At 38.8% G+C, this 12,010-nt stretch overlaps 1 protein-coding gene across 19 annotated transcripts in view; it reads left to right on the top strand.

Moving 5' to 3' along the window:
- DLG1 (discs large MAGUK scaffold protein 1) overlaps positions 1-12,010 on the top strand; it is a 149,729-nt gene that overhangs the window by 26,287 nt on the left and 111,432 nt on the right. The window contains exon 1 of one of the 19 annotated variants that reach the window (XM_084529491.1): positions 1,545-1,934. The exons of 17 other annotated variants lie outside the window; for them this stretch is intronic. In XM_084529491.1, the coding sequence (XP_084385617.1) occupies positions 1,905-1,934 (30 nt within the window). In that variant the 5' untranslated portion in view covers positions 1,545-1,904. Of the gene's footprint in view, positions 1-1,544; positions 1,935-12,010 lie in introns of those variants that run through there. One more of the 19 variants, XM_084529493.1, reaches the window with a different exon arrangement.

The raw sequence follows: 12,010 nt of genomic DNA, 5'->3' as shown, positions 1-12,010 counted from the left end.
ATTTTGAAATGGGAGAATTATCTTGCAGTGTCCTCCCTTCCTTGTCCCTTAAATGCACAATCTGCCTGCAAAATAAAATGCATAATTTTAGGAATAATAGTTCTTATTTACTACCTTTTTAACTTTTGGCTTTTTTCCTTCCCTCTAGTATAAAGTATGGTAGAGCCAGGGAGTCAAGTGGGGTAAAATTGCAATTTTTCTGCTGTTACATCTGCTCAAAGGGAAAATGGCATTCTTGTTCTTTGATTTTATAGCTGTCTTGAGCCAAAGCTTGCCAACCAATATTTGATACCATTCAGCATGTGGGGCTTCTGTCGTGAATGTATGTGCTCTCTACACCTCCCGCCACTTCCTCAGGTGTAGGCTTAGATGGAGAAACTCATTTAAAACCAAGCTAACTTTGGTTTTGGTTGTACGACACATTGAAATGTGTGTGTTCCATTCAATGCCGAGCAGATGCACAACTGTGGATAAAATTTGACTTTCAATGTCTGTGTGTGCAGTAGCTGCAAAAACCTGAGACTGGTGATGACCATGGTAGGTGGTGGGCTGTGGCATGTTACGGTGGTCTTGCAGTGAGGGAGCAAAGTGTGAGCCCTCTAGGTGCTGGGACAGCTGCTTGTCTAGGCATTTAGTAGGCTGTTACTAAATTAAGCTTTATTGTTCTACATGTTGTGATGTGAAAAATAGCTCTTTGAAGGACAAAAAAGGAGAGAGAACAGTCTTGTACTAATGCAATGCATACCAGAGGCTGCTTGGACTTGATTTTGAAACTTGTTTTTAACTTACAGGGAATAGTGAGAATGCCCTAGGTAGATACTTAGGCTATTTTAGACTTGCTTGCTGGTGTGAAATAGAGTTTGACTAGTTGTAGGACTTAAACTGAATGTGAAATAAAATCTCATCTGCATTAGTAGTTTGAAATAGTCTATTGAATGTTTTTCAAAATGCTTCCCTGTGCAGGGAGCAAAGGTGGAGAGGGAGACCTAACAGGGCAAGGTAACTGAAACTGTGTTAACTAGTTGCTTTCAATTCATTGTGTGCTAAATTAGTATAATGAGATTCTTACCTGTTTATGAAAGTGCCAGTTTAGTGTTGCTTAGTACACAGACTAGCTTTTGTGCCCAAGTGTTTGACTTTTCCCAGCTGGGCTAATTGGGCTGAGGAGACAATGCCTGTGCACACAAACTTCGCCTTGTCACTGCATTACAGCATTACAAAAGGAAATGAAATTCTAGGTTAATTCAAGGCTCAAAATAGCATTTCTCTTGCAATATGCATTACTCTTTCCTTGCCACTTTCTTCTCTCCCTGTTCTACATGGAATATTCCATTCATTACTGCCTAAGAAATCGGTTATTTTTCAGTCTGCAAATGCTGAAATGATGTTAGAGGAGAAATGCTTCCTACCAACCATAACTGTTTTTGAATGACAGCTTCATTCTGGAAATCATAACCAGCTAAGAGAAGCTGAACTGGGATTTTTTTTTTGCTGTAAATAATTTTGTATTGCTTTTCATCAAATGATTCCCTATGACTCTCATGTGTTAGGTAATCCTGAAAGAGGAGTATGTGAAACAGAATATGAGGAGGCACTTAGCTGGTATGGAATAAGACTTGACATCTTTTCTAAGATATTTTCAAGGATAACTTCAGGATTTTCAGACGTAGATAATCAAAATAGGTTGAGAATCCTTCATGAAACTTAAAGCATTTGTATTTTAGCTTGTTCTCTTTTTTTTTTCTCCACGTTGTTTCTACCTCTGATTCCAAAGGGAATCCTGGCATACACTGTACTATTTTGACTATTCAATAAGTGTGCTTCTCTTCATTTGAGATGGTGCTTAGCTGTGATTGGAAATAAACCTTTTAAATGTTTGGAAAGATACCTGCTATGCTGAAACAATGGATTGCTTATGCATTGTAACAACAAAGGTAAGATGATAAAGCTTTTGATTAATGCCTATGATCTTAAAAGTTCTGGAACCTTTCTTTTAGGGTTTCTTACCTATAATGAAAATGTCTCGATTGTTTCCTAGTGTAGTTTTTTTTTTTTTTTTTAACTTTGAATGTACTTTAAATGTTTATTTTCACTCGTTGTGAAAAATAAATTCTGTAGTTGTTGCTAAGAACAGTCTGATAAGATCTGATAATGCACATTGGAAAAACTCGTGTAGTAGAATGATTTTTTTTTGTCATTTTGCAGTAAGGTTCTTTGCTATTTTAGCACATTTAAAGAGTGAATTGTTACAGGAATTTGCTTTTTATTCTGAAATGTGGAACTCCAAGTCATGTTTTACATAACCTTTATTGAAGATGATAAATCTGGGAATTCCTGCTAGGGATGGATATATTCTGTAATCTGGGCATCTTGCTACTTTGAGATGAAGAGACACATAGTTTAGTGTCATTACTTCTGTGCTAGGATGAAGTTTTGTGGGTGATTGTTTTGAATACAGTCCACTTGTAACTGCTGAAGGTAAAACATGATGCATAAATGGAATGTAAAGTAGTAGTGTGCTTATGAAACGTGGATAGATGAGACTTTCTTGCATGCTTTTAAAATATTTCCACTTTTCTTGTTACTGGTGAAGTGCTGTTCTATATTGCTCCCTTTTCCCTGGTTGTTGGAGTAGCTGCAGGTTTAATTGTTTACTAAGCTACTCAGGCTTTTGACAATATCTTTTTAGATAACTTGAAACAATGAAACTTGTTTAATTTCATTCTACTTCTTGAGAAAGAGGCTTGCATGAGCATCTTTAAGAATATTGCATGGGTTTAGTGATAGCTATTAAAATGCAAGGTATAGCTCCTTATGGTTCTGTGTGACAGAAGGAAGCATAGGCTGACTGGAATGGGTGAAGTTACTTTGTCTGTCACCAGCAAAGGGGTCTTTCTGGTGTTCAAGTTGTGCATTTTTTGGAAGTGAAACCTCTAAAATCACAAGTTTGATTAATTACATCAGTTTTTGGTGTAGCTACTTTACTTTTAGAATACTGCCTTTGGTACTATGAGACTGGGATCAGATGTTAATTCCTTGACTTCGGTTGAAGTCATATGTACTTAAATTTTGCTGTATGTACTTTTATTTTAAAGGGAGGGGGAAGCGTTGTCAACGTTGTCACTGAGCTGCTTGACTTTAGTTTTGTGTGTTTGTTTAGTTCCTCATATCTACTTGTCTAAGAGTAGAAAGATAACTTATACTGAAAATTAAGCTGAATGAAAATTTATTCTGGGGAAAAAAGGCTTATTTTTTAGTATGGTCAGCCTAGCCCTATGAGGGGTAATGCTCAAAGCAGCAAGTCTGTTCACAGAAGTGCTGTATGGAAGAGGACAAGATCACCTATTCTCAACAGAAGTTAAGATTGACTGAGACTGGTCATGCATTTCCACCTGGAGCTATCACCATGTAATCCTTCCTGTTTGTTACATGTGAAGCTTTGGTCCCATTTAACTTAAATGCTGCTGTAGTGCATTGCGTCTTTAAATAAAGCAGTTGATTTGAACTGGTGCTTCTAAAAGGACTGTTTGCTTGCCTGTGAACATCAGTGCATCTGATGACTTGAAAGCTGTAATCTAATGAAAAATACATTCCTTAATTTTGTGCTTGAATCTACTTCTCTGATGAAAAGGAAAATGAATGCATATGACATTTGATATCAGGATTAAAAAATGTATGATAGGATTAGAAATAGTGATAACTACTACCCCTTTCTCCTACTTGAGAGGAGGAGAAATATTGGAAACAATTCATTGTTATTCTTTATTACAGTATAGCAAAGTAAAGAATTTGGTCAGGGAGATGAGTTTTCCACTGAATTTGAGATCTTTCATAATTTGATCTTTGATAATTCTGCTGTGCTTAACTCAGAATGAAGATGTATTTGTGATGGACAAAGAGGTCCTTAAACTACTTTGTTTTTTCTAAGGTCTAACTGGTTTACTTTGCACTCATCCAGTGCAAAGAATAGTGATTAACGCAGGATTTTTTCTCTCCTTATGTGGGCACATTTGGTTTGATGTAGGTAGGCAAATTTGCATCACTGCAACCATGGATACTATTAAGAGCAGGCACGTGGGCTGTGCTTACAGTAATGATTTTATTTAAGTAACAGTTTTAAATGAGTACATGACACTTAAAATATACAGAATATGAAAAATCATTAATATTTTCCAGAACAGCAGTTTCTGAGCAGTCATCCTTGGCTTGGTTGTTCAGTAGTATACTTTAAGTAAAATAGTTGAGTTTAAACAAGTGATTTAAAATGCCCTTGAATAATATTTCTAGTGAGACAGCAATGGAAAAGAGTGATTTTGTACTGTTTTTGTTTCAAAACACTGAGAAGAATACTGCTTTTGGGCAATACCAGAGCAGGATCTGTCTAGTCCAGTGCCTTGTTTCTGACAGTAGCTGAAACACCGTATCTTGGTAAGGGGGCAGTGTATGTATGAGATTGCCCTCTGTTACCTTTAGGACCTCTCTCTACTCCTAGTTTGAACGTCATCATCTCTTCGTGCAAGTATAGTGCAACAAAGGGCTAAGGTTTTTTTTCTTTGTAACTTCCTCTTAGATGTAAGAAGGCTGCTGCTAGCTCGACCCAAAGCTGCTTCTCTCCAGGTTAAACAAGCCCAGTTCCCTGAACCTTTTCTCAGTGTGCTCCAGCCACTTGGCCACTTGTCTTGGTGGCTTTTCAGAGCACCTGCCCCTGTATTCCAAATATGATCTAGAAAGTGTATGAAAATGCTTTGTAACTTCTCCCACAGCAGTCTTACATTATTGGAGGTACTGTGGGTAGAAAAATGAAGACACTGATGTTGGAAGGAACTAAGTTATGGAGGCAAGGGTGTGAAAATGGAAACAACTACAGTATAAACTTTTATGTGTAAACCTGATACAGAAATCACTTGATGGACCCAAAGGATACTTTCTTAAAGTGGAGCAACAAATCCTAGAATTTTGTGAATTTAAAATCGTGGAGATCAAAACTCAGTTACATGGGAAATAATTAAACTAAAAGCTTAAGAAATACACCGAGTGTTAAATTAGTCCCCAACACCTCTTTGAAGTTGGCACATGTAAGTGATGTGTCATGATGGGTTTTGGCAAGGAACTTCATTTTGCCAACATTTCTTGTGTTCACTAAAATACAAATAGCTTTCCAAATATATTTGATTGGATTGCATATAAATCATAGTTATCTGCTGAGCCAATTGAGTAGTGCAAATAAGGCAGCGCTTTGCTTTGATATGCCATCTGGTTAGAGTGCTGAAGGAATGTGTACAGAATCAGTCATCATAAAAACTTTGGGAAGTGAAAAAAAAGACACTTCTACATTGCAGTAACGTTGGCAGTGTCAGCAGATGGTATGAAATTGCTCCTGTATGTAATCTTGAAGCATAAAGCAGTGCCAAAGAAACAGCTGCCTACTAGGATAGCTGGTAGGTGTCAAAACCAAGGGTGGTTGCCTGCAGACTAAAGGATTGGCTGATCATCGTTTGGAACAGGAGACGAGGTGTGCTGTTAAGAATGAGGAATGCATGCCGTAGGTGGATTTAAAGGTTATCTGACAAAAATGAGGAGGAATACAAGCAGAGAACACTGATTTTGTAGTCATACCAGGCGAAATGACATTCCCACTGCAGGTATTTGTTGTGGTCGTGAACACAAGTGCTTTAAAGACTGCTCGAAGTTCTCCTGCTCAGATCAGACTTGCCAGGGATCATAATTCCCCTTGCATGGCATGTAAAAAAGCCCAGGACAACATGAGGCAGCATGAGGTCAGTTAAGTCCAGGAGTTACAGCTAAAGCAACACTACATTTCATTTTCCATGGATGGAACTGAAAGGTAACTTGAGCGAGTTCCAAAGGTGAATGGGTTTGTGCATAATGAGACAATGAGGACATCAAGAATGAGGAAGAAGTTGGTGCCAAGTGACAGTGGTGGACATGATGAAGTGACCTGATACGTAAAATCTGAAAAGCAGTATAAAGAAGACATAATACACTAATTTCATTAGGAAAAAGTTTGTCTTATCACATATCAATTACATGGATATAGTAAGCTTCATGCATTTAAGTTCTTTTTAAAAGGGATTTTCTTAAACTGTCGTCATTCTGTTAACATGATGCTCTACCAGCTGCCAACAGTTTGGCCCAGGAAATCCTGGAGTGAGAGGCAATTATCCTGTATTTGGTCAACTTCAATGGCTGTCTTTTTTACAGACCTATCTCACCAAAATGCACGCAGGTATCAATCTGTGCCATGTGCTTCATATACAGGGTATCTTGAGAGAGAACCTTTGTTTACATGCATTTGCATGTTCTTTCTAAATGACTCTAAGTATTTAGAAACTACATCTTTTCCAGTAACTTTGGGTTTAACAACAACTGTGTAGCTTTCAGGCAGGCATGTCAATGATGGTTGTATTTGTGCAAGTGTGAGTCCTTGGAAAAAATGGGATAATTGGACCAATGCTTGTGTTCATGTGAAGCTGATGAACATTACCTGAAGCTCTTGAATGTTTGTCCTCAAGCTTGTATTTATTTCCCCTCGCCTTTTAAAAGGAAAAGCTGCTAGTTTATACTACAAATAAGTGGCAAATGAATTATCTGGTTATTGCATCAGTTCTGCGTGTGTTTGGTTAGCAATTGATTGAAGAGCAACAAATGGCTTTAAAATAACAGTATTTCGGGCTCTGAGAACATATGGGCTAGGAGTATTTCCAGCTCTCCATGACTCTGAGAACATGGTGTGGATTATATTTAGGTTGGAGGAAATGCTAAATGCAGCAGTAAAAAAAAAAAAAAAAAAAAAAAGGGGGGGGGGATAACTTTTTGAAACTAATCCTATACAAAAGACCCCTTCAAAGCATTTTCTGAACTCCAGTTGCCCTTCTGGAACTGTGAATTATTTTGGAGGAACTGGTGATCTCAGCTTGAGTAATTTTTCAGGTAGGATTAATGGAAGTAACAGCGTGAAGCATTCAGTCCTAATCAGTTTTGCTCTGTGGTCCTTGTTTATTACGGGAGAAGAATTCAATCTGTAGCTTCAGGTGTGACAGTGAACCGATGTGTCAGGTTGCTGCAACTGAGAGTGCTTCCACCCCCTTTTCTGTAATGCTCACTTAGTAGGAATGCTTTTCTGCTGGCTGGTGAGTTAAAGCAGCTCATGGAAAAATCAAATGAGCACTAGAGCTGTTAAAAGGTAGCTGCTGGAAAGGAGAATTTGATTGTTCTGAGCAGTTACATTGTCTCTGCTGCCTCAGGAAAGGTAGGTAAAATGATAAGGTTTTAACAGCTCAATGCTCTGGGAAGGAGAGGAGAGCAGTGGGGAATCAGGGGAATTAAAATGTTTGGTCTCTTTGCCTGCTGCTCCTGAAGCTGGACCCTCAGAGTGAGCAGCTCTGGCATAGTTTCCTGTTGTAATGAAAACAGTGGGAGAAAACAGTGGGTGAATAAACGTAGGGTTGTTCGTAGTTGGACATATGGTCTCTAGCACGATTCCTTCAGCAGGCAAGGGTATTTAGGTTTCTTCGTACCAAAAAATAAACCCACAAAAAGCACACCCCAACCCAAAACCCAACAGTGTTTCCTGTCTTACTTGAAGTGAGATTTGAGGATGGCTGAACTTGCTGGCTGATTTGTCTCATATGCCACTAGTCAGTTCTGTCTTACTAGCTGGCACAGCGCATGATGGCTTTTATTTTGCGAATGCATTAAGTTGCACTGGGGCTTTTCAAACATAAGGCTTGCTTTTCTTTTCACTGTTTTCTTGATTTGATGCTTAATCATAGCTTGCTATATTGTCAGTGGATATTACTCATACTTTCAGAAGTGGTAATGTGACTTTTTTGGAGCTGGCTCTTTGAGGATGGTGTGCTGCAACATCCTGGGTAGGGAGGTGTGGGAAGAAATGCTTTAATGAAGTTCTGGTACTTGGTTAAGTGTAACCAAGGGCCACTGTCCTAAAGGTCAGTGTGGGCCGAAGTTAGCGGCATTCTCTGAACTCATCTGCATGCCCGACAGAGTGAACAGTGCTCGGGGCATTCTAGTGACCGGCCCATGGTGGCTGCAAGAGTGCCTCCCTTATCTCCTCCGTGTGTGTGTGCTCTAGCAGTGGGTGCACATGTGCCCACATGATGTGTAATAAATGTTGAGGATGGTTTTTCTCCTTCCTTGTTTCCCCAAGGCTGATTGTGCCACTTGTGGTTTCGGTTTCTGTGAAGCATGCAGTTGAGATGGGGCATTCTGCTGCAGTGAATTTTCCCTCATCTATGTGACACGTTCATTCATGTCGTGTTTCCCCACCTGTATTTGTGGTGCCTTCATTACCCGGTTAAGTCAACACCCCTGGGGAGTGCGTTGCTTGCCTGCTGTGAGCTGTGCTGGGTGTGCAGTGGGGACGCGCAGGTGGGGCAGCTCAAGAGCAGACTCTTGAACAGCCTACAGAGACATCTCTGCCTGGGGCTCTCCCAGCTGATGGCTTTGGCCAAATGTGGCAGTGGTTAATCTAGAACTGACCAGGCACGCTTCTCGCCCTCCTGCACTTGTGCATGGTTTCCTTAATCTTTGTCGTAACTCTGAGCTCCCTGGAATGTCGTAATGGTGAACTTAGTCCATTTTTTTTATAATTAATAGATGACTTTTTACTTTTTGTACAGTGATTGTCTCTTGGAAAGTACACGTGGTTGACTTGTAGTGTGTTCCTGAATCTCCTCGTAAAGCTTTTACCTAAAAGAGACCTCTTTTATTCTTCACTTTTTTAATCTATTTGTAAAAATGTGACAAAATAAAACTATCACATAACTGATGCAGAAAATCTCTTTTGATTGTGTTAGCATGGTTCAGAAAAAAATAGTGTTTTAACGAGCTATACTTTTCCTCAAAAAAGAATCCAACCAATCACCACCACAAAACAACCAACCCCGTACACACAGCACCTTTCCACTGCTCTCTGTCCTTAGGACTGATAATAATATAACTTGTTCAAGAAGATGAAATTAGAACTACCTTATTGCATGAAGCTTTTTTGCTTACTGCTTTCATCTTCCTGCCATCTATGAAGACAGCTAGTGAATACTTGAGCTCCCCACTGCTTTTTGTTGCAGCGGGACTCGATGCAATGGCAATGCCTGTTAGGCTGAGGAGGAGCGGCGAACTTAGTGACCCATTCATAATCAATGCATCTTAAAAGCTCTTTGTAGGAAACTTCCTGGAGATAATCACCATGTCTTGTCTGGTGAAATATGCATCAATTTCTCTGTTTCCTTACTTCCTAATTAGTTGTCTGCTGTTTAATGTATCCAGTGTACCCAGCTAGTGTTATGCAAGTAATTGAAATGCAAGGGAATGGAAGGAAGTTTGAGGTTGGGATAGAAGTAGCATGGTTCTTACAACTCTCGTCCTGTTTTTCATTGGTTGAGAAATATTTCTTGGAGACCATCTGGGCAACTTGAGGAGATTCGAAAGTACTGTTTTATACAGCGTTATGTAATTGCCACTGCAATGTGTACGCACACAGCTAGAAGTACTGCTTGAATGGTGAGGGAAGTGCTTTTTAAAAAAAAAAAAAAAAAAAAAGGGGAGGGGGGGAAAAGTGGAAGAGCTTGTCTTAACTAGAAGGGGAAAAATAACAATAGCTTTTCAAACCAAATATTAGTACAGGAACAATAAGAGTTAAGCCAAAACAAATTAAAGGCACAAATCAAAAGGTTCCCTGTTGCTAAAGTAATTAGCTCAATAAAAGCCTTTTATAACTATAATGTAGATAACACAAGCTCGTTGTGATGGAGCTGGATGATTGTAAAGATCCCATTAAGTTGTTTATTAGGAATTTAGGTTAATGGATAGATGCTGCAGGAAACAATTGTCTCAATTCCTATAATTTTGAAAGAAAATCATCAGATTGGATTTTGGCCCCCAAATTAAAGATTATCTAAAATAATAAATGCTGCTTGCTGTAGCTTCTAATGTAGCTTTCCTGACATAAAGATTGGAGAAATATGTAACTGATTATCCTGTTAAACAGGAAGGTTAATTACAAAGTCGGATTATTTCCATTTCCTTAGAGGTCACTGGTGATCTTAGAAGCCCTTGCTTTTTCTCCTACTAACTGGTGTTCCTTCATATATTCATTCAGAGAATAAAATCAGAATTAAGCGGTGTTGTGTTTTTTTCTTCATCATCAGTGTACTACTATTTATAAACAGTATTTGGAGACACATTCGTCAGCAGATCATGAATACAATGAATGAAATGAAAAACTTTCTGGATGAATCAAATTTTTACTCTATTTTTTTTGCTTTAATTCTGATGTTTGGATAGAATAGGATGTGAAATGCATTGTTGTAAAATGAAGACTCTGGAAAAATAAATAGTTTACTGTAGGCTGTTGTGTGTTTTATTCTTAAACACTACTGTTAGGCAAGCAGAGAAATCATCCTTTCCAGTGGAAATGGAGAAATGCTGCCCTCTACTGTTTGTGAGGAGTTTTTCTCAAGAGAGCAAGCAGGAAAATCTGGGTATCTACATTTTAGAAAACTTGGCATGGCTTTCTCTGCCCTCCAAGATTTGAAGTATCTGAGGAGACACTTTTTGAAAGGTAGGGAAAAGCACAGAACTGCAGTATTAGATGAGAGGACACAGAGCTAGAATTAAGTTCTTGGTTTGCCAGTCATGATTCTGGAAAATCTTTTTGATACTTTGGCTATTTTTTTTTTTAATTTTATTTCCCACCAGGGAAGTGGTCATGGCCCCAAGCCTGTCAATGTTCAAGAAGCATTTGGACAGTGCTGTTGAACAATTCTCTCGTTCTTAGCTGAAGTCAAGAGTTGAACTTGAAGACTCCTGTTGAGTCCATTCCAGCTCAGGATATTCTGTGATTCTGTATTCCAAGTTATGTGCCCTTTCTCCTTCATGAGGTTTACATTGCAATGTAGAAGGGACTAGATTTGGGACACTTAGACTAGATTTGGAAATACAGTTTGAAAAGGGAACAATAGCACTGTAGACATGAATTTTCCATTTTCAAAATCATCCTTGAAAGATTTGGGATGAGAGGAGGGGTTGGAGTTTTTTAGTTTTGTTTGTTTTTAAATCTCTTACCTGAGATAAGGAGTGTCCTTGAATTCCTTCATTGTCTTAGTCTCTTTTGAGTGGTGGAAGTGGCATAAAAACTGAAGTGAATGATAGTGAAGTTTGCTTTGTTGTGACCTGACTGTTCTGTGGATTGATCAGATTGTGATGCTGTACGGAGAGAGAGCAAGTAAGCGCTCTTTTACTTCCAAAGTAGTTTAAAGTGCCTGAAATCCTATGAAAACATCTTTTTGCTAGTTTAACGAGGGACATAATTCTTCATGGACTGTCTGATGTCACCTTCAGGTATGTGCAACCTAAAAAAGCAATTGACTAAAAGCAAATGACTAAAAAAGCAATTCCTTTATCAAAAAGAGTAACGCAGAATTCTTTGTTTCCTCTGAGCAGGTGGCTCACAGAAGCTGAGGAGAGTGTAATGTATGGGGGAAAAAATAGAGGATGAGACCCCAGACTTCGTGTAGCTTAGGACTCTGCTTCTGAATATGACTAGCAGTCTGTCTTAAGGAAAAAGTCATGAGGAAAGGCTAAGTGCCCACCTCAGTTGCTGATCCACTTCAGAAGGCAGCATCTTAAAGACTTCCTGAGCTAGTGATTATAGCCATACGTTTTTATTAGACCTTAGTCTACCTTTGGTTTGCTGTTCTGTAGTTCCTTTTTGAACACTTCATGTCCTTAGCAGTAAGTTCTGCAGCAGTTTCTTCTGCTAGTGTTTTTAAAACATCTGCTCAATTATTTCTTTGTCTACTGATGCCTGTGTGGTCTTAAATAGTGAATAATTGCTTTGTATTTGCCTTTTCTGCACCATTCATGTTTTTAAAGATCTTGTATCAAGTTCCCATGCTCAGCTGTTTACTTGAGACAGATGAGGCTCATCACTTTATAATCTTCATAGATAAAAGCCACTGGGGATCTTTAT

This window comes from Aythya ferina (assembly GCF_964211825.1).
Source record: "Aythya ferina genome assembly, chromosome: 9".
In the NCBI taxonomy this organism is placed as follows: Eukaryota; Metazoa; Chordata; class Aves; order Anseriformes; family Anatidae; genus Aythya; species Aythya ferina.
The sequence above is the reverse complement of the archived record's forward strand: the minus strand, read 5'-3'. Positions and strand labels throughout refer to the sequence as shown.